The sequence below is a fragment of the Phodopus roborovskii genome, unplaced genomic scaffold, assembly GCF_943737965.1.
Source record: "Phodopus roborovskii unplaced genomic scaffold, PHOROB, whole genome shotgun sequence".
Lineage (NCBI taxonomy): Eukaryota > Metazoa > Chordata > Mammalia > Rodentia > Cricetidae > Phodopus > Phodopus roborovskii.
The window spans coordinates 31,049,899-31,077,502 of NW_026125052.1; the positions used below are offsets into that span (position 1 = coordinate 31,049,899).

At 56.6% G+C, this 27,604-nt stretch overlaps 1 protein-coding gene across 3 annotated transcripts in view; it reads left to right on the forward strand.

Annotated features, from left to right (window-relative positions):
- Septin9 (septin 9) overlaps positions 1 to 27,604 on the forward strand; it is a 156,490-nt gene that overhangs the window by 57,105 nt on the left and 71,781 nt on the right. The window contains exon 1 of one of the 3 annotated variants that reach the window (XM_051181465.1): positions 7,797 to 8,373. The exons of the other annotated variants lie outside the window; for them this stretch is intronic. Coding sequence (XP_051037422.1) covers positions 8,319 to 8,373 — 55 coding nt within the window. The 5' untranslated portion in view covers positions 7,797 to 8,318. Of the gene's footprint in view, positions 1 to 7,796; positions 8,374 to 27,604 lie in introns of those variants that run through there. 3 annotated transcript variants of the gene reach the window in all.

Below are 27,604 nucleotides of genomic sequence, written 5' to 3' on the forward strand. Positions count from 1 at the left end.
CCCTCCATCATGTGGGTCCCTGGGGTTACACTCAGGTTACTGGGCTTGGCAGCAAGCGCCTTTGGCAGCTAAGCCACCTCGGCAGCCCCCTTCCTCCTTTCTGTGCAGTTTCTGGATCCCATCCTAGGGAATGCTGCCACCCGCAGCGGGCGGGTCTTCCCAACTCAATCAAATCAAGATAATCCGAGGAACATTCCTGGAGGCTCTTCTCCCAGATTAATCTAGTTCTCATCAAGTAGACAATTGGGATTAACCAGTCACACTGGCCAAGGTAGAAACCGAGTCCAGACGAGTCTGGGAGTCACCGTGTGCATCCCCTGCTCTCAAGAGATCTTCCGCGCTGTGTGGTGCAGACTCCAGGGTCTAGGCCATCTCCTCATGGACACCAGCGGATGGCCTGCCAGCCCCTCAGCGGCGAAGACCTCCTTCCTTTAGGCTCCCCAGGCACCTCTTGGGAGTGGATGAGGAGGGGAACATCAAAGTTCCTATAGGCCGGTTGCCATTGCATGTTTTAGCTACAGCCATGTCTTTCCTGCTCCTGACTGGGGGCTGGCACTCTCAATCCAGGACCCCAGGCTGCAATGCAAGGCCTACTTCTTCCCTTCTAGCTGTTCTGCAAAGAGCAGAGTGGATGTCCAGTTCTGTGGGTGACAGCGTCAGTCGGCCTGACCCCCGTCTCCCCCTGTCTCCCCATCTTACTGCTCCCCACACTTAATCTCCCTTCCCACCTGTGTTCTCCTTGAGGGGCCTTCAGGAGGCCACAGCTGCAGGCCCGTGGCCCTCAAGGAGGTGATAGTAAGAACTCATGCTGTGCAAGTGTTTGTGAGTTTGCATCCAGCATCCCCTCCTCCCTCCCTCCCTCCCTCCTTTCTTTCTCTGAGTCAGAGTCCCATGGAGCCCAAACCACTATGTAGCTGAGGCTGACCTTGAACTCTTGATCCTCCTGCCTCCACCTCCCAAGTGCTGGGATGACAGGGTTCCATCTCAGCCCTTGGTTCACAGAACACTGTGGTTTGAACCCAGGGCTGCAAGGTATGCAAGGCGTAGTACTCTACCAACCAAGCTGCATGTCCAGCCCTATTTGTTTGTTTGCTGTGCTTGGGACGGAGCCCAGAGCCTCACTCTGCTCAGCAAATGCCCTGCCACCACCCGTCTCCATAGTCCAGGCTAGCCTGGAACTCACTATATAACTGAAGTTGACCTCCCGCCCCCGATTCCTGAGCGGTGGGATTATAGGCCTGTGCTCCTGTACCCAGGCGGGGTGGAGAGTGGGTGGGCAGTTGAGAGCAGGTGTCGGGGAGTAGAGGGGTGTCAGTGGGGAGCAGTGTCAGGTGGTGGAGTCCGGTAGAAGTGTGTGTGTGTGGGGGAATGGGTGGGGGATTTGTGGCAGGTAACCCTTGCAGGCAGTCCTTCTGTGAGGTGCTGGGAGTGGGGGGGGGGGCTTCTGTGCGCTGTCCTCTCCAGGTTGGTCACTGTTCCTGGCTAACTCATCTCTCTATCTGCCTGTGGGGCCGGCAGGGACACTGTTAGGGTCCCAGGCATAGGTGGGGGTGGGGTGGGGGATGTTATCACTGGGTGACTTTGAAATAAATGTTTTCCTCTTACCCTGAACCATGCTGACGTGGAAGTAGGGCAGGCTAGTGACTCAGCCCTGGTCCCCACTCTGCAGCAGTGGCAAGCTGCCTGTGCCCTCAGACCCCACAGAGCAAGGGTGCTTGGGTAGTGGAGAAGCCAGAGCACTGCAGGCCCTGGGGAACAGCCTGTCCTATTCTGATGGAGATGGATATGGAGATGCCAAGAGTCCTGGCAGTGCAGGGTGAGGTGTCTGCCGCTGCCATAGCCTGAGGGCAAGCTGGATATTAATTGCTTACCGCCCTGAGACTAAGGGCCAGCCTAGCCATACTTGCTAGGTCCCTTGTGTGCCTCTGCAGATCCCAGGAGGGTCCAAGGCTATGTGTCCGTCCATTCCTTGGGACCTCTCCCCTGTGTCTGCATCTCCAGCCTCTGATGGGGGCTAGATGCTGGAGACATCTGTGTTTCCAGCATGTGATGGGGAGCTAGGACACTGAGGATGTTAGTCTATTCCAAAGCTTTGTAGGAATGCAGGATTGCCGGGCTAAACAGAGGTGATCATGGAGGATGCCTGAGGCATGGAAAAAGGGGCACTGTGTCTCCCTGACATGTGGGTCATAACTCACTGAGCTAGCTCTGACATTGTGGATGGCCGAACTCACCATCAATACTCACTGGGCAAACTATCAGACAAGCCCATGCTCAGAACTCAGGGCCAAGGCTCCACGGGTGAGAGGAAGCCTCTTGGAAGGCCCCTCTGTTTTTGCTGCTGGGGTTTGATGGGTTTTATATCTTCTTAACTTGCCATTTTCAGGTAAGCTAGGCATGGTAGACACATCTGTAATCCCAGCACAAGGGAAGCTTGTGCTAACAGGAGGGTTAGCAAGATCAAAATTTCCAGGCTAGCCTGGGCTATTCTGTCTAAAAAACCCCAAACAAAACTCCCTCAGATTTACAAGGGAAACAGGAAGTGAGCAGGCCAGGCAGTGTTGGAAGTTTTGGTTCGGTTAGAGTCGGGAATGTGGGGTTCTGTATGCTGTGCCCTGGAGAGCAGTGATGGTGAGCTGCTCTCAGGGACATGGGGTAGGGGTGCTTTGGAGCACAGAGCAGAGCATTTGCTGGGCTATGAGGCCAGGAGCCTCAGGGATGACTAAGAGCCTGCATTTAGAAGACTTGCAAGAGGAATGAGTATTTTGTTTAAAAAGCCCCTGGCTGGGAGATAAGCGCCCAGGCACTGTGGTCAGGTTTTTTGTAAACATTCAGCGTGAGGCAGGCCCGGCTGGGGACTGTGACGTTAAGGGAGACTGGCCATGTGCATCTGTGAAGGGAGGCCTTATGTCTCCAGCAGACGGGCTTTGTGGCCTGCACACACACAGCTGAGCCCACCTTGGGGCTGCCTCAGCGGGAGATTCAGAGTTGCAGCCTGCAGGGGACTCGATGGAGTCTGCTCTGACAGAAAGGGCCCCAGAGTGGCCCAGGTGGGAGCAGCATTCACTCTGCCTGTGACCCTGCTTCTTCTAGGCCCCGGTGGTTGAGTGCAGTGTGTGAAGTCCTTGTAAGTGCTCTTCCTCCTTCTTGCCTGTTTGGACCAGTTCCTCCATAAGGGGTCCACAAGATTCTGTCATCCAGCAAAGAAAGCTGGGCTTTGCCACTCAGTGGGACTGAGTCCCAGCTGGGGAGCCTGGGTAGCATGTCTGGAGGTGAGGGAGGATGTGTGTCTGAGGTTTTGGGGGTGGGTGGGTGGGGACTGTGGATGGCCATGCTGTTGTCAGGGATGGGAATGACAGACACTGCAGAGAAGAGCTGGGAGAGATGTCCCCGTGGATGGAGGAGATGACTGTTATAAATGTCCTGGCCTGAGCGGAGGCCTGCGCAGTTAGTGAGGGGATGAAGCCAGAGCTGCTGGCAGAGGAGGTGAGGGTTTCCTACAGGGTGAGCGAGGCCTGTGAGGCATCCAGTCTGAGCTGGGAAGCCTGGCAGTGGCAGCCGGGAGGAGGGAAGGGACAGTGAACGTTGTCAGTCAGGAGCCTGGGGGAGCCTGGAAAGGGGGAAGCAAGGCAGTCAGAGGGTGGAGACTGTGAGGACCGGGAGCAGCTGTATGGCTGTATGTGAAATTAGATAGCTAGTCATATATGAACTGGAGGGGTTTTTCAAGCTTGCAATCAATTACAGGAGCTGAAGAGATGACTCAGTAGTAGAAAGTACTTACTGCTCTTGCAGAGGACCTGGGTTCAGAACTGCAGTTCCAGGGGATCCCTCTTCTGACCTCCGTGGGCTCCTGCAGACACACAGTACACAGACCGTGCATGCTGGCAAACACATTTACACATAAAATAAGCTTAAAGGGCAGTAAAATATATGAGTTATTGTTTTAAATGAAACTATGTAGAATTCTCACGCGATCTGTGATCTTGCCATTATACTTGAGTCTACACGGGGAGGAGGGCGGGAATAGGCAAACACACGTGCATCTCCATGTTCACTGAAGCGTCCATTACGATGACGACGGCCCAAAGCAGAAGCGACGCCAGTGTCTGCTGAGTGTATTCATGTATCAAGATGACTGTCACAGTCCGCGAACAGCCTGGGCTGCACAATGAGACCCTGTCTAAAAAAACAAACGGACCAGAATAATGAGTAATAAAGAAAAAATGCATTGCTTAATTAGTGACACAGATTATGTAGGGCCAGCAAGATGATTCAGGTGTAAAGGTGCTTGCTGCCGAGCCTCAAGGTCTGGGCTCGGTCCCCAAAACCTACCTGGCAGAGGACAGAACTGACTCCCACAAGTTGTCCTCTGACTCCCCGTGTGTGACACATGTGTGTGACACACATCCACACAAAATTAGTAAACATAATTTAAAATAAATAAACTGCCTAAACGTAATTTAAGTAAGACTCCTTTTAACCCGGGCTCCACCATCACAGCCACATCCCAGGCGGCTGGGTTGTTTGCATCTGTGTGGGAGAAGATGTCACACTGGCAGCTTGGAACTGGCCAGGATGGGAGCTCTTGTCTCACAGGGAAATGTTTCAGGTCCTGCAAATGCTATTTTTCTTTAACCCTTGTATTGCCATTGTTAAATAGCATCCAGCTAGACACTAGAGAAGGTTGCTTCTTGGGGTACCCCGGCCAGCCATTATGATGCTGAGGGTGGAGGAAGGACAATGCAGGAGAACGTGGAGATGTTTGGCTTGGGCATCTTGGTAGGTAGGCCACAGTGGTTCTTTCGCCACGATGGCGACTTCCACAGCTTCGGGGCCGTGGAAGGTCCTAAAGTCCACGAGCACTATACCTGCAGTGTGACTGGCCCCACGCGGAGATGAGCTGTAGTCTCGGACTATGAGGAGGCCGGTCCTGTCACTCACTGACTGGAGGAACATCCTGTCCAAAGGCACAGTACTGCTGGGCAGGGAGCCACGACCTCCCGGAGGAGGCCACCCCCACCGCTGATTCGCTTCCGGCTGAGGTTGTACCTGGGCTCAGGGGTCAGGGATCCTGATGTGGACGCCCAGCGGTTGTTTCCGCAAGCCCTTCCTGCGCCCTCTTTTCCCAGGCTTTGTGTTCCATTCCCCAGGCTGAACCTGTGGGTTTCTTCCCGCCACCCCTGCCAACCCTTAAAAAAAAAAAAAAAAATGGAAAGGAAAGAAAAAAGGTCTGCGGGTGCTTCCATCTCTGCAAGTCAGCAGACTCTTGTTCTTAGCCCCTCCCCCAAGACAGTGAAGACAGTGAGCGGCCCAGCCCACCACCTGCGCCCGCCCGGCGGGCGGCCTTTGTCATAGGATGCTCTGACTTACTGTGTCAGGTGTGAGCGCAGGCCTGGCTGTACTAACTTAGCTGCCTGTCATACACTGGCTGGCTTCTCACCACAGTAAAGTTGTTCCCTCCAAGGCCAGCATGCCACACTTTCTCATGTGTCTGCAGGGCTGTGTGCCATACGGCCCCAGGTGAATCTTGGCCTGTGGCTGCCCCTCTCTGCTTCCTGACTTGAGAGGGCTCTTCTCTATCTTTGATCTGGTCTTTGAATCCAGGACACATGCTGACCCCAGGTAACCTCTGGGATGTGTGTCACCTGCAGTACATCCGCACAGACCCTTAGGCTGCGTCTGGTCACATTCCGAAAGTCCGTCGATCGACCGCATGCTGTCTTTGGGGTGGACAGGAACCGGGCACGCCCATGAGCAGGCAGGCCTTTTGCTGGGTTTCAGTTGGAGTCCAGCATCCCTTCCGTTAGGTCTCCTGCCTCCTCTTGCAGCCTGGATTAGAGAACTCTGAACTCTACACTCCAGCCCCTTTATGCTATGCGGCCCAAGACCCCACAGAGGGGACTGGGTGGCCAACCAGCCTTATGAAAATCCCAGGATGCCACAGTTGGGGTGATGAAGGGGGTGGGGGTGGGGTTCAAGCTGAGAAGGGGGTGGGGGTGGGGTTCAAGCTGAGCAAAGCCAAGTGGCAGCAAGATTGTTTGGAGAAGGTAATTATGGTGAGAAGGGAGGTAGGTGCCTGGCTGTTTCCCATGTCCTCTGGGGACAGAAAGAAAGGAGACACAGGGTGAACTTCCTATTGGGAGGGTCGCCAAACCTGCCTTGGCTTTCCTGATGGAGGAGCTTCAGCATCTAGTGGGTTCTCAGGTCTGATATCTGGGCTGTGTGGCTACAGTGAGGGATGGGCTGCTTGGGTTCTGCAGCCACTCTCGCAAGGGGTGTACTGGCTGTGGAGGTCCTCTGGAGTCCCTGAGGGGAGCACTCCATGAAGCCTGCACCCAGGCTGGGTTCTCTTGGAACCCTGTGTTGTGCCTGGCTTCCCTGCATGGATACAGGGCTGACCAACAATGAGCTTCACCTCTGCTAATCTGCGCTTGCCCTGGGGAGAACAATCACACGGGCGTGTCTCCACTTACCAGGTGCTTTTTATAAAAAAAAAAAAAAAAACCCAGTGAATAAGGCCCGCCCAGGTTGGATGCTGTCCCAGCGCCCCGGCGTCTTCCCAGGGCTCTGTGGTATGGGCCTTAACTTTTTTGACTGGACCCCTGACATCCCTAAACTGAGGGCAGATAGGTGATCGGTTGATGGTCAGACTGCCAGGCAGGTCCAGGCGCAGGGGTGCCCACAGCTCCTGGAAGTAAGGCTTCAGAAGGGTGTGTGTGTGTGTGTGCGTGCCCGTGTGTGTGTGTGTGTGTGTGTGTGTGTGTGTGTGTGTGTGGGCGCACATGCACATCTAAAATGGCCATGGTTTTGCAGTTCCCATATCCACAAATCTCACTCGGTTGAAAATAGTTTAAACCATCTGAGGCATGAGGGAAGGAGGGGTGGATTTTCTGAAAGAGGAAGGACTCTACTCCAGCACTTTAAAAGAACAAAACAAAACAAAAGCCTAGCTTAGGCTTTGGCTCTCTTACAGAGACCTCCTTAGCCTCACCTGCCTCTGCAGGTCTCAGGACCCACTCCACCCCACTACCACACTGGTAGAATGATGGACTAGGGAGAGCAGACCCAGACCCAGGACAGCTCAGGGACTCACATGTCACCCCCGAGGACCAGGGGGCTGGGCTACCCACACACTTGGCAAGCACTTATCCCTTGCTGTGCATCCTTACAGCCCTGGTTGTACAGAGGTCCTGGACCTAATGTCCCTGGTCAGTGGGTGGGAAACTCGATGGCCCGGTCAGGAAGCGGAGAAACACCCCGGCCCTCTCTGGGGACCCTTCCTGGTAACTGGTGCCTTGCTTCTGTAGCTAACCCATGGTTTTATCTGACTGCCCAGTGATGTCTGAGGTGTGAAGGCTACTTGGGCAGAGAATAGGCCAAACTGTGGGTACCCACGGATGAGGAACGAGCCCAGGAGCAGCCCTCTTCCTTCCTTCTGATGTTAGGAACTATGGTTTCTCTCTTCTGGAGGGAAGGTCGCGGTCCACTCTCTGAACTCAGGAAGCCTCCACAGTGCAAGGGGGGAGGGGTGCGGGAACGATTCTTTGAAGGGCCGCCTTTCCCTGCCCTATGCCTTCTTCAGCACCTACCCAGAGAGTTCAGCAGCGACCCCCGGGGGTCCAAGGGGGTAGCAGTTCTGGATGGATTGGATGCTGGGGGATTCCCGGGACCCTCAGCTCTGTAGTCAATAGTGTAGTGTCCTGGGGACACGCACTAGCCCAGCGCTGCCGCTTAACCCTTGCAGGCCCCGTGCTCTTACATGAAGGAGGCGCTCACGAACTTTGCTGCGTAAATAAAACCTCCGGCAGCAAGAACACTGCGCCCAGGGAAGGGGAGGAATCTCGTCCCCCTCGGCGCCCGCCCGCTGCTGTGGCCCGGCCTCCACATCCTCCACATCCGCCCACATCTGGCCGCGGAGGGGCGTGAGGGGGAGGGGCCGAGGCCGTGTCTGTCGCGGTCCCCTGGGCACTCGCCAGGAAGGGAGAAGGGGGCCAGCTCAGGTCGTGTGCCGTGCCTGGGACTCCGGAGTCCCTGTAGAAGCAACTCTGGTTGCAACCCCCCCCCAAGGCTCGGTTTTGACAGGCGGGCGCAACAGCCAGTGCGGAGTCGCGGAGGCCGGCGGGGTGCGGGAACCTGATCCAGCCGGGAGGCGGGGGCGGGGCGGGGGCCCGGGTGCTTGGGGAGGGGCCGGCGCCCGCCTTCCTCCCCCATTCATTCAGCCGACCGTGGGGGCCGAGGGGCTCGGGCGGCCAGCTCGGCACTGGGAGCGGGAGCGCGCAGAGCCGGGGCTCCGCGGGACTCCCTGCGCACCAGCCACCATGTCCGACCCCGCGGTCAACGCACAGCTGGACGGGATCATTTCAGACTTTGAAGGTGGGTGCCCGACCCAGCGACTGCTTGGCGAGCTGGGCAGGAACCTCCAGGCGGGCCTGGGATGGGACAGGAGCGAGCAGAGGAAAGGCAAGACCCTGGATTGCTCACCCTGGGGCTCTGCGCCCCAGACCCCGTGTTGCCTACATGGAGAGCGCCATTAAGGGATCCTGTTAGTTGATAGACTCTGTAGTTGGGAACCACGCACCCCCTCGGAACCCAAGGTTCACATTGCCTCAGGGGTGTTCTTCCTTTTATTGTTGTTTGTGTTTGCCCAGCTACTGTCGCCTCCTCTAGGGCTGGCTTGCCTTCCTTGGAACTACACCGGGGGAGCGTAATTCCCCCCTGGAAACTAGTGGGCTTTCTTCTTTTGGTGCTCGCCCTCAATTCTCATCAGCGTGGGAGTTAGCTCCCCTCCTCGGATCCAGTAGGCGGCTGAATCCTCAGGGTGGACCGTCCTCCCCTCCCCCACGCCAGCTCCGGGGTTGGGGCTGAGCCCAGTCCCGGGGCTGGCATGGGTTGCCAAAGTTGATCAGCCGGCAGGCCCCATGCATCCAAGGGGATCCCAGCCGGGCGAGTCTCAGGGTCCAGGGTGGGATATGCTATAGCCCAGATCCAAGCCTGGGACATCTTTATCCATCTGCGACGGAAGGAGCCTTTTGGGACAGGGGAGCTTGTGCGCGCGCAAGGACAACACTTTCGTCTCTTGTCCTGAGTTTACAAAGTGCATAGATACTTGGGGGCCCGTTTCAAAGGGTGGGCCTGCCATCCCCGCCCTGGGCTTGCATGCGCGCGCTTTCCTGGGGCCTCGTGACTGCCACTGCCGGTGCGGTGGCCCCGAGTCCTGCGTCCTCCTCCGGAGTAAATAAAGCCAGTGGAAAGGGAGGCTTACACAATGGTGTCCCGCGCGCGTCTGGGGCTGGGTTTCCGAGAGGCGGGCCTGACTCTGCCGGGCCTGGAGCCCCCGCCCCTCTGAGGGGCTCTCAGGCAGCCTTGGGCAGAGCCCTCTGGTGGGCTGTGAGCGAGCGAGGGAGGGCCCCACAGAGTTAACAGAGGGCCAGGTTCCAGGCCAGCTGCCCTAGCCCTACAAGTGTCCTGCTGGGGGTGCTCCAAGCCCCAGGGCTGGAACCAGAGGGTTTGTCTTGAGCCCACCCAAGGTCAGCCTTATCTCTGAGTTGGGTGACTTCTTCGGGGGACCAGATCCTTAGCTGTGTACTGGGCTGTGTGTGCAGAGTCTGGGAAGTTGGTGGCTGCTGGTATGCCGGCAGGCACATACCATGAGGAGCCTGGAATATCACACCTACTTGTTCACCTCAGCAATGGGGGTCAGTTTTTGGATTCTTCTGGCATTTTCCATCTGTGCCAATTCAGAACCGAAGTGCTTCTAGCAGAACTTGTGCCCCAGACCACCTGGACCTCTTGGAGTCCATGTCTATTCTCGGGTCTCCCAGGCTTGTTTTGTTCTGTTTTATCTTCTGCATGCCCTAGTGACTGTCCAGGCTCCTCTGTGTACCTCTCCTTTGCCCTGGGGCCTTTCATTCTCCTGGGAGTGTAAGCTGAAAGGCAGCCAATCAGTACGCTTCTCTGCAAAGTGTGGGGGGGGGGGCTGGCGGGATACCACCTTCTTCAGGTCCTGGTCTCTGTGTTTGCTCTCTGCTCCAGACCTGGGGGTGGGGTGGGGGGGACACCACCTTCTTCAGTGCGCCAGACCTGGGGGGCAGTCAGGGTTGGCTTTCATTCCCTGAAGAGTTGGGAGCGGGTCCTGTAGGCAGCCTTGCTGGGTAGGGAGAGGTGTGGGGGTTGGGCCCATCTCAGCAGCTGGTACCCTTTGCGTTTTGGAGGCTGGCTGCCCCCTGCATCTTTGGCCTCCCTGTGTAACTCCTTCCTCACTGTGTCATGGCCTGACTGGGCTGCCTCCCAAGCCAGCTTCTTGACCCTCAAATTTAATCCAACACAATGGCCTCATTGAGAGCATCCTGGTATAGAGGTGGGCAGACTTGGGGAAGTGGGCCTCCCGTCCGTCTCTGCCTCCCTGTGTGTGCCAGTCTTCCTACGGTGGATCCTGAGGAGCTCAGCTGGGGATGGGGGCAGGCCTTCCAGTGCCCAGCATCACTAGCCCCTGGCCATCAGTACTGGAGGCTGTTGTTATTGTTGGTGTGTGTGTGTGTGTGTGTGTGTGTGTGTGTGTGTGTGAGGGGGGGGGCTTGTGCACTGAATGGAGGACCCCGAAAGGAAAGTGTCCTTCCAAGTGTCCTAGGAACGTGGAGTTGAGTTGGTATGTGGAGAGGGTGTGCATGTGGGAGCCTGGGACAGCTGGGCTGATGGAGGGACTTGGGGAACACGTGACCCAGCCCAGCACAGGTGATAGGAGCTGGCAGCCTGAATCCAGGCCAGAGAGGTCACAGGAGACTGGCAGGGAGAAGGTGGGAGATGGCGAGGCAAGGGCTTGAGTGAAGGTAGGGACCTGTGAGGAGAGACAGCTCTCTGGCCAGCCTGTCCCCACAGGCAGTGAGGAAGGGAGACCTCATGTGAGGAGGGGCCAGCCCAGAAGGGCGGGTGTTTCCTGATGCTAACGTGGCCAGAATCAGCCAGGGAAGTGCCCATCCTTTGCTTCCACCCGCCAGCTGTGTGGGGCTCTGCCAGGTAGTTGGGGGAGGGAGGGAGGGAGGGAGGGGAGAGCCATGTTGGCTGCAGCTGCTAGGGCCCACAGTCCCTTTGTGAGTCTGGACAAGACAGGCTCATGACATGGGGCACTGTGGTCCGCCGAGAGGGCAGGACCCAGATGCCCTCCCCAGGGCAGGAGCTCTGTGTGTCTCTGTTTTGTTTTTGTTTTTGTTTTGTTTTTAAATAGAGCAGAGAGCCTGCCCTCCTGTCCAGGCAGTCTGGAACTGGCAGCTGTACCAGGCAGGAGACACCTGGTCTCCGAGGGGCGGGGCTGGTGGGTACAATGTGAGGTTGTGCTGGGGTAGGAATGCAGCTGGGCTTTGTCTTCACCTCATTTCTCCTTCCCCCTTTTCATCTGTTTCCATCCTTCCCCCATGTATCCTCACTCTGCCATCGTCCCCCAGGGACCAGTGTGCCCATCACTGGAGGCCTTGTAGGGATTCAGGTGCTTCGGTCTTTCTGTCCCTTGGGACTGAGAGGGTGGCAGGGCCCTGCAAGGACACGAACTTCCCGTGTCTGATCTGGCCTTTGCGTCCCTCCAAGGAAGGTGCTCCCTTCCGCCTCTCTCCTGTCCTCCAGGGGTGAAAAAATACTTCTTATTTTGCTGATTCGGGGTTTAATCGTGCTAATTTCTCATCTGTCCGTGATTTCCTCTCAACATAAAGGGTTTTTAGTTGACAGTGGAACCCCCCCCATGAGGTGACTCTGGCACCCACCTCTCTCCCATGAGATGACACCCACCACGCTGTGTGACTGGGTGGCATGAGGAGACACTCCCTCCTCTCTCCTTTCCTGGCCAGCAGAAGCGGGGGGGGGGGGGGGGGGGGGGGAAGCTGGATGGTGTGCTCTTCCTGAACGAAGGCCAGGTCTGTCATCGCAAACACAGTTACAAGCCGAGTCCTCGTGTAACGAAAGCCACTTGCAGTCCCAGCTGCTGGGCCCCTTGTCTTACGGCGTTGGCTGTAACCAGTTTTGCACGCTCACAACCCTGCTGTGAGCGTGCAAATGCTTGGTGTTTGTTGAAACAGATCTGGCCCAGAAGCCCAGGCACTCCAATCCGAGTGGCAAGGCTTTTCTCTGATGCCCCGGAGGAGGTTCTTCTACACTGGGTCCTGGAGGTTCTGTGGTCCTTTCTCCCCTTCAGGAGAGAGGTGGCCAAGAAGGCAGGGGCCATGCAGACACCTCTGGGACAAGGTGGTGGTGATGGCTGGACCTGGGTGCCACTTTGTTCCTTGGAGGAAGGCCTGCTCTTGCAGGCAGCTGAAGATCCGTCCTTTTAATTAATGCCCATGGGCCTTCTGGGCGATGACTCTTGGAGATTTCCAGCCCACACTCCAAGCTCCTGGGAATTGCTGTCTCCCTGCCATTAGTGCAGCTACCAAGAGGCGGAGGAGGCCGCTGAGAGGCGCCCCAGGGTGCCAGGGCTGTCTGCAGTGAAGAGGGATTGGCCTCTTTTATGAATCCCAAAGCTTTTGACATCTTCAGTTTGGTATAGAGGTGAGCCCAACAGTCGTTCCCATGCGAGCAAGTTCATTAGACAGGGAGGATAGATATGTAAGCACCCCACACAGGGTTACCTGAGCCAGTCATCTCGCGAGAAGTGGGGCGCACTCTCTCTGAGGGACAAAAGTCTGGAACCCTTTCTGGGGCGTGTGGCCTTTCAGGAAGGGTTTGAAGGAAGCGCTGCGGCAGGGTAGGTTTGGAGGGGGCAAGAGTTTGTATTGAGAGGTCGTATGGAGAATGGGGGGTGGAGGCCTGCGTACCTGGTGGCTAACCCCACTTTATTGTTCGGAAGCCGGGTGGCTCAGGGTGAGCCTCTCACTCACTCTGAACCTCCATCTGCTCCTGTGTCCAGCAGGGTTGTGAGTGGCACTCTTCCATTTGGGGGGACATTCTGTGAGAAGCAGGCAGTAGCTAGTGCTGGGCACAGAACTGGGTTCCTGAGGTTTGGGGGCTGCTGCAGCTGTTGGAACTGAGAGATGTTTGCACAAGATGTATAGATCCTAAGTGCTAGACGCTCTTACAGACAAGGACCTGTCTGAGCCCACTGTGGGGACAAGGTTGGCTAACGAGGCCACCACTGATGATGGCGAGTCCCAGGGGCTTGGTATCCGTGGAACCATTGTGGGGACCTCTCTGGCCTTAGATGAAGCAGGGTGGGGGGCTCCATTCTCCCCGGAGGTGGGGGTCACATGGGGCACAGGGTTCTTCTTCCTTGGAGGTTGTCCCAGTATCTCACACCAGGGTATCACAGGGGAGGAAATTGCATGTCCAGCTGTAGGGCCACGTGCTGACAGCTGCAGGGCATGTACCCGGTGACTGGACCGTGAAGTTGGCCTCGGCCTGAAAAGTTGGGGGCCCTGTCAGTACAGGGGCACAGTGGCATTGAGCCTCCTTGATGTTGTATCTGGTCCAATGTAGCTCCAAGCTATGACTGTCTCTTCGAGTAGGGACTAAAGGGGCTAAGAAGCCAAAGCACCTGTCTTCAGCTTACTTAGCTTGGGTACCCAGCAACTGTACAGCCCCCCCCCTTTTCCCTAAGGTCTGGGGACCCTGAACCTGGAGTCAAGATTTGTGGGGCACTTGGTACCTGGAAAAAGGGATTGCCCAGGCTGGAGTCCTCTGTCTTGTTCTGGATGTTCTTTAGAGCCAGGCTGACCAGCTAGTGCACCAAAAACACTTACCACCACCCAGGACGGGTGTTCCCAAGGGGAATATACAAAAGTGTACAGCTGCATTCTTGGTCTAGGAGCCAGGGAGTGTCCGGCCCGGTGACTTGTGGTCTGTCTGTTTGTCCTTCTTGTTGGGGGCCAGTTGGCCTGACATCTCGTTTTCCACCTTCCATTGCAGAAGAGGCCACAGTTGGGCTTTGACCGAGGTCACTGGCTGTGACACCCTGTTTTGCCTGTCAGGGGACTGGTCTGCTGCGTTGAAGATCTGTGTTGACCCCTAAACCCAGGATAGGGTTCTACCTCTGTCAAACTGGCTCAGACACTCTCTTCTGGGGTCAGGGCCCCTATGGCAGTGCTGTGTGTGGTCTGCTCACTATGCAGTGAGCAATGGCTGGGGTAAGGGTACTGGGCAGCCACAGAGCTCTGGTGGGGGCTGGCCCACAGGGCTCAGGTGGGGATTGGTCCACAGGGCTCAGGTGGGGGCTGGCCCACAGGGCTCAGGTGGGGATTGGTCCACAGGGCTCAGGTGGGGGCTGGTCCACAGAGCTCTGGTGGGGGCTGGCCCACAGGGCTCAGGTGGGGATTGGTCCACAGGGCTCAGGTGGGGGCTGGTCCACAGGGCTCTGGTGGGGACTGGGCAGCCACAGGGCTCAGGTGGGGATTGGTCCACAGGGCTCAGGTGGGGATTGGTCCACAGGGCTCTGGTGGGGGCTGGTCCACAGGGCTCTGGTGGGGACTGTTCCACAGGGCTCTGGTGGGGGCTGGTCCACAGGGCTGGGGGGGGGGCTAGTCCACCTTGAAGCCCTAGGCAGTTGCATCTTTTTTAAGGGGGTGTAGGGTAGTTGAGACAAGGTCTCTCCCTACATGGCCCAGCATGGCCTCAAACTCACAGAAGTCCTCCTGCCTCAGCCTCTTGAGTGCTGAGAGCCCAGTTGGGAAGGGAATTTGTGTAGTTTTTCTTGACCAAGCCATGGGGGAAGTTTGGCTGAACAGTGGTTCTTTTTCTAAAGCCTCTTGGTTTTTTTCCCCAAATTTGGAGGCTCATGGAATTCTCTGCAAACACAGTCTCAGAGGCCCAAGGATTTGTCATCTCGTTGGCTAGATAACCCCACCAGTTGGCCTGTGGACACCCCAGGCACCCGGAGGGCATTTCTGGGCTCTGGCTGTTTAATTTGGTCTGGACAGAACTTGGAGGCTCCATGCTGTCGGGAGCCAGCAGATGTTTTACAAATTTCAAGTTTGTTGTCTTTTTTTTTTTTTTTTTAAGTGCTCTAAATCCCAAGAACTTACAGAAAGAGACAGAATGACCTTGCTTTCTGTGGGAAACATAAGCATTTAGGACCCCCACAATGCCTGCCCCCCCCTTGGCTCCCTGAGGAATACCTGGGGGGGGGGAGGACAAAAATCGTGAGGATTCTTTTACCGTTTGCTTTGTGTCCCCTCCCTCCCTCCCTCCCTCCCTCTCTCCCTCCCTCCCTCTCCCCCTTCTTCACAAAAGGAGAGACTTTGTTACAGATTTCTTATTTTATGTGTAGGGTGTTTTGCCTGCACGTCTGTATGGGTGTTTTGCCTGCATGTCTGTATGGGTACCGTGTACACGACCGATGCCTGAGGAGGTAGAGGCATCAGATCCCCTGGAACGGAAGTTACAGGCAGTTGTGAGCTGCCGAGTGGGTGCTGAGAGCCAACCCTGGGTCCCCTGGAGGAGCAGCCAGTGCTGCTACCACTGAGCCACCCTCCAGCCCAGCTTGTGTCTTCTCTGTCACTTTTGTCCCCAGAAGTAACTTGGTGTCCCACTGCAGTGTTCCCTGGCGCCCTTGGCGCCAGGAGCTCAAGGGCTGCGGTCCTGAGTGCACAGCTTTGTCCCTGTCCCCAAACGGCTTACGGCTTCTTATGTCTCCAAGACTGTCTTGAGGTTACAGGAGACCATGCAGCCACTTGAACATTGACCATCTGTTCCTTTGACTGCAGATGGGGGTCTCTGGGGGCTCAGGCTGAACTTGCTTGAGGGGGAGGATTGAGGACAGCTGTCCTTGGCTGCCTAGGTTGCTTCCCCTGCCCCCACCGTCCCCTTTTACAAATGTCTCACCTTTGAGAAGCTGGGACTCCAGAGCCCTGAACGCCCCATGTCAGACCTTTAGACGGGTTCCTGGCTTCCCACTCCCAACCCATAGTGAGGGCAGGAAGAGCTCACAGGCCTTTGCAGGCAGGGCCTGGGCACCTCCTGAGGGAGCCCCTGAGAATGAGGGTCCCTTCTGTGCCTCTAGGGTGTTGACAGCGGTCATTGGTGGTCCCTGTGCTCACCTTCCGCTTAGGCCTAGAGAGTAGTCAGTCCCAAGTACAGAGAGCGTGGCCCCAGACTACCGCAGCCAGAGTTCTGGTGGGTTCTACAGTCTGGACAAAGTCTCGCCCTCCCTGGGTTCAGGAAACAGGCTCTGGTGGAGGATTCTGCCCTGCTTTCCACGTGGGTGGGTAGCTTCCCTGAGAAGGGAAGGCCAGTCCCCTGCCCAGTATCTCCTACGGACTGATAGTATCAGTGGTAGAAACGGATGTGCTTTCTAGGCTCCATTGGGGCAGGCTCTGGACTGCTCTGGGTTACGAAAGTTTTCCTTTAGTGCAAAATGAAACCAAGTTCTCTGCTGTTTGTGCTGCACCTGGCGTGCTCGGCAGGAGTGGGTGGGCCTTTTGTGCAGGCCAACCTGGCAGCCTGAAGATTTGTCACGGTGGGTGGGACCCTCACCATGTGCCTGTGAGATTCGGGCTCTGTGCACTTGCCACCAGCCAGGAGGCAGCTGAAGGGAAGCTGGGTGGGGGAGAGGCCCGAAGTGTGGGACCCCGGCAAGGAGCAGGTGGCTGAAGGTGTGTGCAAGGAGCTGGAGGTATCTCAAGCCCTGCCCTCCCTCTGGAAGCCCCAGGAAAGGACCCTGTGTAAACTACAAAAGAAGCCCTTGGCCACCTGGGCCCCTGGGGTGAAATACCCTCATACCGAAGGCAGGCCTGGCCTGGTACAGCAGAGGGTGCAGGGTGGCGGCCAGGTCCTGGCTCAGAGAAATTGGGCTTTGGGATAACTGGGTCTGAGGGACAGACAGGGTAGGAGCACCCCCCCACCCCAGGAGAAGTGTTGAGCATCAGGTCAGGCTGTGTCAGCTCTCACATTTACCTCTGCGCTGATATTTAAATGAGGAAGCCAGGCTCTTGGAACAGCTGCTCTGGACCAGCTGTCAGGGGCCGGTTGTGTGGGGGTGGGGACTGTCTCTCTTCCCCTGCTTGTGCATTCTTTGTCTCCGACCCAAGTCCCGGCCCTCCCAGCTGTTTCCCGGAGGCTTGCAGGCATGTCCTCCCATCCAGAGTACCCTTATTATCACCCCATTTCCTTCAACCGCATCCCCGCCTTCTGTCTGCTGTGGCAAGGTGAACCCTGCTGAGCTGGTGCGGGCAGGCACTGCCTGGCAGACCCAGCTTGTCCTAGCCGCTTAACCTCTGGCTGTCACTTCCCATGCTGAGACCTGCTCCGTAGCCCCTGCCCGTCACCACTGTCCTGGCGTGAATATTTGCCTTTCTCGTCTACTTGGTTCTTGGGTGTGATGGGGATCTCGGTCCATTTGGCAGGAGTGAGCGGGTCCCGAGCCTAGGGTCTGATGGGGCATCCTCTACATTAGGCTTAGAGAGACCACATTCTCTACTATCCCCTGCCTGGCATTTTTAAAATTACCGGGCAGAAAAGTGAAGATCTGGAGTGAACCAGAGGCTGTGATCCCCCTCCCCCCCCCCAGTACAGAAAGAAATACAGGCCTCCCTTATCATCTGTGCTGGAGTCATGTGGGACAAGAGTAACTCACTGACCTGGGTGGTGTGTGTGTGTGTGTGTGCGCGTGTGCGTGCACGTGGGTGAACACACTAAGTGTGAGAAATACCTAGTCTGACTTGAGAGATTCCAGGCCACTAGGTGTAAAGAGTAGAGTGATGGATGAGTAAGCCAGGTTCCTGTTCCCTGGCCGGTGACTGTCAGTTGGAGGAAGGTGACAGTGGCTTGGAGGATGGGTGTGTGTACATGCTGTGTTGTGATGTGTTTCCTGCAGCAGGGACATGAAGCTGGCTCCCCACTCAGGCCCTGGCTGTGAGCCACAGTGTGGGCCTTGGGCAGTTTTGCAGACCTTGTGACTCCTGTCCCCGGCAGTGCCCCATAGGCAGCTGAGTTCTGGGTGTCCTTCAGTTTGTGACTGGGGAGTTGTTGAGAGCAGTGGCGGCTGAAGCTGGACATTGTCCTCAAGTGACTGCCGGGAAGCAGGGGGTAGGGCGAGCTGCTGAGCTGGCAGCTCTGGGGTGCCCACAGGCAGGGCCCTTTCCAGGATGCTGCGGTCCCCTGGGTTTGCATTTTGTAGGAGTCCAGGAAGTGGATGAGGCTTGTGAACCTACGGAAGGCAGGGTCCCCAACTGCTGCCCCTCAGAAACACCCTGGGGTGTCCGGTTCCCCCGTCCTCTGACTGGGGACTAATGGTCTATGTTTTATGTTCTGGAGGTTATCTGATGAACAGTTGGCTGCTGAGTGACACATCTAAAATCAGAAGATGAGAATTTTAGGGAATTCAAGAGACAGAACCCAGGAAAGTGGGCGGCCTTGACCACCCTGCTACCTGGAAAAGTACAAGGCAGGGTCACTGTGTGACAGTACTGGATATGCATGTCATCACAGCAGCGTGGGAGGACGTTTGTCATGACGCCGACGGGTTATCTGTATTGTAGGGTTACAATCCCCCCTTTTTGTGCATTTTCTGCCTTATGCTTAGGGGAGAAGCTGCGGGAATTATTTTTAAAAGTTAATTTTCAAAAAGAAAAATAACTCTATTCAAACAAACCTCTAATCCCCCTTTGAAGGACAAGGAAACAGAGGTCAGGGAAGGGAGTCCAACCACAAGGGTGACAGCCAGGGAGCCATAGCGTGACCCTTGCAGTTCAGGGATAGGCGTTGGGTGGAGTTGCCTGGCAGGGAAGATTGCTGGGAGCCACCTCTGCAGGAGTGGTTTGGACCACACGGAATGTGGCCAGAGTTGAGTCTTCCCCCTTGACCTGGGAGGGTGTGCAGGGCTGGCCCTCCTCGTCCATCTGTGCTGGACTTGTGTCCAGTGTCTGTAGTTGCTGGACCCGGTTGGCTCAGGAGCAGGAAGTCACTGGGCTGGTTGTCTGTTCATCTTTGTGTTCTGTCAGGGATGGAAGAGGACTTCTTTTCAGGAACTCAGCTAGAGAGGGCCATGTGCCTGGGCCACGGTGGGATGCAGGTGATCTTGACCATTTCTGTATTTTACATACAACAGATAGCCCCCAGCTCTGGGCAGGCCACAGAGCTCCTTGATGACAAAGGACGACTTGGCTAAAAATTCCATTTTTTGAAAAGAATGGCACCGCAGTCCTGTAATCACAGCCGGCTCTTCTTCCTTCCTGTCTTGACTTCCCAACACTTCCCTCAGCGAGGCTTCAGGCTGGCGGGCCTGGTCCCGCTGAGGCCCAGGCCCCGCTGAGGCAGTGCCTTGGGAGGAGGAGGGGGAGGCTTCTTCCTGCCTCACATCCCTTGGTCCCCAGCTGCCAGGTGCCTGAAGACGGGTCAGAGGTCAGGGGCTGAATTGCTGGGCTCTGTGCTGTGGACCGGAGGCCTGGACCAGCAGGATTGATCTCTGGCACCTCTCTCTCTCTCTCTCTGTTTACTATAAACAGCGCTTGCAGTGTTTGTGTTTAACTGCTATAAACAGAATCCAGGGTCATCTGCTTCTGTGACTGTGGTTTGGGAGAGGTCGTCTGTCCACCTGAGAGGGTCAGGCAGGTGAGGGAAGGGCTTCCTTGTGTGCCCGAAAGAGAGGCGCTAGTGTCAGGGAGACAAGGATCCTTCCCCCACTGGCATTAGGAGCACAGTGCCTGCCTGGAGGGAGAGGAGAGGTCTTGTCTCCACTGAGGGACATTTCCCTAAACCCTTCCGTGTTGGGTGGTTGAATACCCAGAAGCGCCCAGAACAGTGACAACGGAAGACAGTGCTGGGAGCCGCGGAGCCGGAATGAGTGGGTGTTGAGGGCGAACAGATGAATAGAGCGAATGTGTGAGACACAGAATGATGGAGTACCATGATTGTGATCGGTCCCAGGAGGCCTAGGAGAAGCCCAGCAGCTGGGAATGCAGGCGCTTGGGTCTGCTGGGCCGGAAACAGCACTGGAGGCCAGAAGTGTGCTGCTAGGGGTCTGTGGGGATGGGCCATGGTGACGCCCAGATGGCCAGGTCACCCTGGAATTCAGGCACCGTCCTCTGCCTTATGGAATCTTTTTTGTGTTTCTGACTCCTTGTTTGTTTGTTTGTTTGTTTTTTTAACTCACTTTCCTTCCCTCCCTCCGTCCCTCCCTTTTCCTTTGTGTACATACATTTATGTGCACATACATGCCAGCTCTCTCTCTGTCTCCACACACGTGCGCGCACGCGCACACACACACACACACACACACACCCTGGGGATCAAACTCAGGTCATCAAGCTTCACAGCAAGCACCCTTGCACACAGAGCCATCTCACTAGGCTTTGGCTTCTTGTTTTCTGTCTCCCTGCTCTAAACCCAAGATGAAGCCACCTTGAGCTCCCTAAAGGCGTTTGCAAAGGCCTCCATGGGTACCCAGTGTTAGGATTCTGACATCTGCCCACAACATAGCTGATCATAGGGGGCGTGGAGTTCTCAAGGCTCAGGCCGAGCAATGGGGCATCAAGAATCTAGGCCCGATGTCCCTTGAGTGACTGGGCCTCCTTGTCTGTCCAATGACTGTGACATAGCATTCCTGCCTCTTGGTTGTTTGAGAAGCCACACTTTGAGAGACGCAAGGGGCATCAGGGCTCTGTCCCTCTATATCCCTGTCCCTGCAGCATGGCCCCCCAGCCCCCAAGTAGCTAGATAGGGTAGTGGGTGAGTTGTGGTGGAATAGGACATTTTTGTGACAGGCTTCAGCCGCCTGCTGCTCCTGTCTTGTGGAAAGATGCTCTATGAAGAGCCAACCTGCCCTTTTCCTCCACAAGCCTGCAGTCCCCTCTTCCAGGACTGCACCCATGTAGGTCCCTCTGGTCCTAGCTCCTCCTCTCTGAGCCCCTGTCTCACCTAAGAGCTGGTTAGTATGGAGACTCCAGACTGTGGCCAGTTCTCACAAGATCCCGGGATACTTTAGTTCAAGAGGGTTTCTGGTGTCTTGCTGGCAGAGAGGAGCTGTAGGGAGTTTCAGAAGGAAGGTCCCAAGCTCTCCTAACTCTGCTCAGTTTCCACCCCTGACTGCTTCACGGCAGCACCTTCTAGAACCTTCTCAGCATCAAGCTGGGGCCTCTCCTACACAGCAAACTTTCTCTTTCTCAGTTTCCCGAGATCCTCCTTTGCTATGTCTTCCACAGTGAATAAGTCTTCCCCATCCTCAGGTTCAGTGGAACCCAACCAAGCAAGATTGCCAAGGGACAAGCAGGGCTGTGTGTTCCCTGTGGCTCTGACCCCACCTCGAGGCCGCTGGGCGAACATTGGGTGTGATTGCCCATGGCCGGCCTCTGACCCCTCCCCTGGTTCCTGGGTGCTGCTCTGACCGGAGCCTGAACTCTGCCCGCTGGGGTCACTGTGCCCTGTAATTAGGCCACAGCTCATATCTGCCTGGGCCTCAGGCCACAGAGCAGAGAGCTCCATCTGGCACTCTGTCCATGATGGCCAGTGTGATTAATGGAGGGTCCCACCTGGGCCAAGTGGCCCCTGGTGTTAAATGTTGCTTCTGCCTTTTTCTTTCCGTTTTTAAACTGCATTTGAGATTTTCCCGTGGTGGGTGGGGTGAGCAGGGAGGGTATTTCTCTCTTCAGGCAGGTCAGGACTGGTCACTCACTACCCATGTATCCAGTGACTGGGCTGAGGATGGAGAAGGGACCCTGAGAGCCTAGCAGCTCTTTTCCATGCTGCAGAGGGAAACAGACCAGTGTCTTCCTCAACATCTCTGGGGTCTCCTGGTCCCCAGGTAAAGCACGCAGGCTTAGCATGCTGGGAAAAGCCCAGGTGGGACCCAGACAGGTCTGTATCAGGCCGGCCGGCTAGCCATTATTTCATGGTGGGTTCTTGGAATGCTCCCCATCTGAGGGGCCATGGGAAATGAGACCTTGTGAAGAGCCATAGACTATGGGAGAACGTTTTGGGGGAGTCAGGGACCTCCTGATGGCGGTAGATGTTGGGGAGCAGATCAGAGGAGGTAAGCCGAGGTGCCTGGGGTCCACTCAGCTCTGGCCGAGGGTGGAGTCTCAGCTGTGTGTCCCCAGACGGACCATGGTGTCTGATCTGAGTGCATGGAGGAGGTAGGCCCTTTAAAGCTTAGGGTAGTTTGTCTCCTCCCCTGGGTCTTTCGACCTTTATACCCTAAGAGCTGCAGGCGATGCTTTTGTTAAAGTCCTCCCTTCTACCTTCTTCATCAGCTGCCAATTAGTTGGGAGCCTTTGACCTGAGGGGGACTCAGAGGTCACATGATCCCCTGCCCTCTTCAAAGCAGGGAGTGTCCGGACCAGCCTCCTGTGTCCATTATGTGTCCATTTCTGGATGTGTGCAGGGGCACATGCCCATAATCTCAGCACTTAGGAAGCCGAGGCAGGTGCAACAGGTTCAAAGCCAGCCTTGGCTGCATAGTGAGTTTGAGGCCAGCCTGGCAATATAAGGCCCTGTCTGATAAACAAAAACCCAAATCACTTTTGTGCCCACCTCTGCACAGCTTTTGGGAGAGCGTCCTCCCCTCCCCTGCGGTCCTACCCTGAACCAGGAAGTTCTTCCTCATATCTGCTCCACATTTTAGTTTTGGCCCACCCCACCCCCCCAGCAGCTGATGATTCCAGGTGTGTTCAAGTCCCACAGCTGTAATTAAGCAAAGAAGAAAGGGAGTGTGCATCCTGTAGCCATGTTTATGGTGAGCCTGGAATGACCCTGGGGCTCCTAGCAGGAGGGGAGTAAGATGGGAAGTCAGAGGCAGGCGTTTACAGACTACACAAAGAGTGTCTTCATTGAAGCTGCCTCCCTGAGGCCTGGCCTCCCTGAGGCGCTGGCCGCTGTGGAAGAAGAAGGTGGGAAGTCCGCAGGGGAAGGGCTCTGCTTGGGTCCCCGTGAGCCCTGGGCAGAGGCTCCTTGTGTACATGTCTCTTGTCTTTGTGGCATTGTGACCCTGCACGAGGCTCCATTTGTAGCGTGATATCTGCTGCAGGTGGAGAGACCCTGTACTTCACTGCCCCACCTGGAGCCCTGGGTCTGTTAACAGGGTGTGAGCTGGGCTTCCAGGCAGCAAAAGGGTCACTGTGCTTGGGGCCAGTTCATGTGAAGCTGGGCAGGGAGCATGGTGGGCTGTGAGGGACAGGAGGCCCATCCAGCGCCCTGTGTCCCTTCTCTGCACTTACGAGCCAGAGCTGAGAGGTGGATTCAGGATAGACAGCCCAGAAGCCAAGAAGCCCAGTAGGATGGCTGCGCCAGGCTCAGGACCCTTTCTCCCTCCTCAGCTCTTTACTTCTCCTTTTCCTCCCCGCTCTGCCCTTTCTCCTGCAGCGTTGCCGTGCGTGCGTGTGCGTGCGAGTGCGTGTGCGCGTTTGTGCGCGTGCATGTGCATGCGTGCGAGTGCATGTGTGTGTGCGTGTGCGTGCGAGTGCGTGTGTGCGCGTGCGTGTGCATGCATGCGAGTGCATGTGTGTGCGTGCGTGCGAGTGCGTGAGTGCGTGTGTGTGTGCGTGCGTGAGTGCATGTGTGTGCATGCGTGTCTCACACAGGCCCCACTGTGGAGCTGCTCCTAAACCCCCTCTTGCCTTTCTGGGTTCTAAGGGGGACCTTTGTCTCTTGGGCTGCTATGTTAAAGTGTCACAGATTCAGTGGGGATTTCCACTGTCACACCGCATCTGTGTGTCAGATCTGTGTGGGCCAGCAATCCCTACTCAAGGTGTCTGTGCTGTTAGTGTCTTCTCCAGACTCAGAGGGAGGAGGAGGGGAGGGGGAGGGACCTGTCCTGTGCTTCCTGCGGCTTTGGTAGCTGCCAGCAGTCTTTGGCTTGCAGACACATCCCAGGGCTGTGCCTTCTCCTGGCTGTCTTGAGTATGTGGGTGTTTAGTCAGCCTTATCTTTTTCCGCCTTCTGTAATGACGCTTGTCACTTCAGCGCTCACTCTAAGCTAGGGCAGTCACTCCAGACCCTCACTTTAACCGTAGTTGTAGGCTGTGGGAGATGGGACGTACACGTGTCATTTGAGTGGGCACTGTCTGCCTCCGTCCTCCTGGCCCACCTGAAGCAGGTGGGTGGATTTGGCGGCCACCGTGACAGGGTTCCAGGTGGATGAGCCTGTTTCTGGCTGGCCTGAGGTGCCGCTTCATCCTACACCTTTGCTTGGTAGGTTTTTCCAGGGAGAAAGAGGCATAGTGAAGTTGGGACAGGACACCTAGGAAGAATCCAGTGGTAGAGCACTTGTCTGCCGTGCCGGAGAAAAGCCACAGGGCTGGGATCCTGAGAGCTGCTCTTAACCACCCGCAGCTGCCCCCGGCCGCCCATATTCTGTGTCCACACTTTGCCTCTGGGAGGAGCGATGTGGGTCACTGTTCCCTGAGGAGGGGCCCCCACCCCCACCGTGCCCAGCGGCTCCTGTGTGTGTGTCGTCTTTGTCTCTCGTGGCCCTGCAGATCCAGATGCGGGATGTGGTGTCTCTGACCTACTTGTTCACAAGATCATTTCAAAGTGTGCCCAGCCTGCCTTTGGCATGTGATAGTCAGGGGACCTTGGCAGAGAAAGAAGTCTATGTCTGAAGTCATTGGAAAGTAGTATATGGAGCTGGGCTCCGTGGTGCATACACTCAAGGCTGAGGCAGGGGGATCGCCTTGAAGTCAGCTTGGGCTATATACAGCATGAGCCTCTGTCTCAAAGAACAGAGAGAGGGGGGGGGAGGAGGAGGAAAGGGAAGAGGAGGGGGGGGCAGAAGACCCACAGGATTGGCCCTAGCTTCAGTGGAATGGCCTCTGGCTTTGCTTTTTGAGCCAGAACCCCCTGGCAGAATCACTTCCCAGGATTAGCAGCTGTACACCTTCCCAGGGGTGGGGTGGGGTGGGGGGAGGGTGGATGGAAGTGTCCAACCTTTTCCTCACCCAGAGATTCTGGTTAGATCTTTGTGAGTTTATGCCGGGCTTCCAGAGGCAGGCGGCGGGACCACGGAACAGGACTCCAAGGCAATGACCTCAGTGTCATGAGCCTCAACGTCCATCTGTGGGCCACATGTACAGATACTTCCAGGGTAGGCGGACCCCTTGGCTGCCATGCTGGAACCCTGGGCAGAGGCGGTTTTTCTCCGGGATCTGTCTGCTGGACACAGCAGGGCCTGGCCTTGAGGAAGGTGCGTCGGGACTGGGAGAGGAGGCTCCCCTGAGGTATCAGTCCCTGCTTTCTCCCTTTCCCTTCTGGGGCTGTCTCAGGAGGAAGAGCTTCCTCTGTTGTTATCTGGACATGGCCTGGCCTTGTTAAATAACCGTGTGGTTGTTGGTAGGAGTTCAGGGCTGGGAGCATGTGGACTTCCGGTACAGGCTCTACTCACGGGGGCTATTTTTAAGTTCTTCCTTTGGGGCTGTCCTGCTTCCTGAAGGTACATCCCTCCCCTTGCCACCCATCTGTATCCTCCAAATCCTAAGCCTGTGCCCCACCCCCACCTGCCCCCACCTACCCAGCATGACTCCACCCCCCCCCAGCAGCCCAGGCCTCCAAAAGTGGCTCCTGAGACGAGGACCCAAGGGGGAGGAGGCCGTTAGGGTTCCCATGTTGGGACAGGACAGGAAGGACAAGGCCAAGATAGGGAATACAGTCCAGATGTCCTGGGGGAGCTGGAGGACCACCAGCCGGCCCTGAGCCACCCTGCCCTAGCTGCTGAGAGAGCTGGCCTGCTGTCTTTCCAGTTTGGGGAGGACTAGGGTGTGGCCCCAGGCAGAGGCAGAGCAGAGGCAGGCAGGCTACCTGAGCTGAGGGAAGGTTCCTGCCGGGTGCGGGCAGCAAGTGTGGCCTCAGCCCGGAGAGGTGGGCCACGCTTGGAGACAATGCCGGGGACCTGTGTCCACGTCACTGCCTCCTGTCACCGTCGGCCACCCAGGGCACTGGCACAACCTGCTGAGGTACAGAGTTCTAGCAAACAGACGTTCACTGTGGCCCTAACGCTGTTTCCCAGGCTTCAGCTGTGGGCCTTGAATGAGGCTCCCAGACAGGCCTCACGCCACAAGGTCAGCGGGGGAGGCCCGGGGCCCTTTGCTCCGCACTTTCTGTCCCTGTGCAGGGTGGGAGCTGCTTTCAGTTCGGGATGAGTAGGAGGTAAGGCCTCCCAGCCAGCCACAGCTCTGCCAAGGCCAAGGCCTTGCCCGCTGCTCCGCCCTACTCTTTCTCAGAGTAAGGAGCCCGAGAAGAGGTCAGGACAGCCACAGCCAGGGGAGCCTCCTGGTGCAAAGCCCGCCTCCCGACACAGGTGCGCGCGCCCACCAGCTGCTCCGGACACAGGTGTGTGCACCCAGGAGCGCCTCCGGACACAGGTGTGTTGTTAGCTGTGGGTGGATGGCTTTACTCTATGGTGCCATCTGTCCCACATCCCAGACCCCCCTCCAAGTGGCTACTGTATGTTGCAGCTCCTGGGGAGGAAAGGCTTTGCTTTGGGTGGGTGTCTTAGAGCGGGAGCTGTGGTCCTACGCTGTCCCCTCCCACTGGGGCTGTATGTGGCACTGTTTTGGCCTCAGACTCTCCATTTCCTTGCAGGACAGTGGTCTCATGAGAGGGCAGGGCTTTGTAGATTTCTTTGGCCTACCCTAGCCGAGCAAGCCCATTGCAATCCATGCACCAGGAAGTGTTCGATCCGGTTTCAGGAGCCGGCAGAGGTTGAGAGGTTCCTGCAGCCCGCGGTCAGAGCAGGGGCCTTAACAATGGTCCCTTGTGCTTGCCACATTCCTTCTTAAGCAGGCCCAGACCCAGGCTGCTCTGGCTTAGGCCCCCCATGGGCTCTGGGGAAGGAGGCTGCCTCTGTACATAGCAGCTGAGGTAAGGTACTTGAGGGACAAGCAAGGGGAGGGGCTTGTGCTCAGGCCTTGGGTTTGGAGACTTAGGAGGTGTGTGTTCTCCTGCATGGCAGCTAGGGGCCATGTGCAAAGTTGTCCGTAAAACCGCCAGAGGTTTTCCTAGCAAAGTGTGTCTTTTGAAAAATGTCCTTTGGTTTGGGTCCTGGAAATCGAGTGTGTGTGTGAGTGTGTGTGTGTGTGTGTGTGTGTGTGTGTGTGTGTATGTGTGTATGAGTGTATGTGTGAGTGTGTGAGTATGTGTGTATGAGTGTGTGTGTGAGTGTGTGTGTGTGTATGTATGAGTGTATGTGTGAGTGTGTGAGTGTGTGTGTATGAGTGTGTGTGTGTGGACACATGTGAAGGCCTGAGTTCCTCTCCGTTGTCTCTCACTGAACCTGGAGTTTGCCTTTCAGCTAGACGTCTGGCCGTTGGCCCCGCCCTCCAGCCACTGCACCAGGACTAGGGTTGCAGATCTAGACCACCTCACCCCGCATTCACATGGTCTCTAGGGGTCTGAACTCCAGCTCTCATGCTCACAAAGCAAGTCTACGGCTTCCCCGGCTGGGGCTGGCTGGGGGTCCTCACCTTCCTGCTCATCTTGAACCTGAGGCAGCAACCCTCCCCCTCCCATGGCCTCCATCTTGGGTCCTGGGACCCACATTTAGCGCTGGTGCATTAGGCCTGGGAAGAGAGGAGTTATGAAGAGCATCCCCTGTCCTTCCCACTAGAGACGGTCATCCCCGAGCGGGTGCCAGCGCCTGTGTGCCTGTGACGGGAGTTAGGATCTGTGAATACGGCTTGTACCCTGCTCCTTAATATTCTTGGCATTT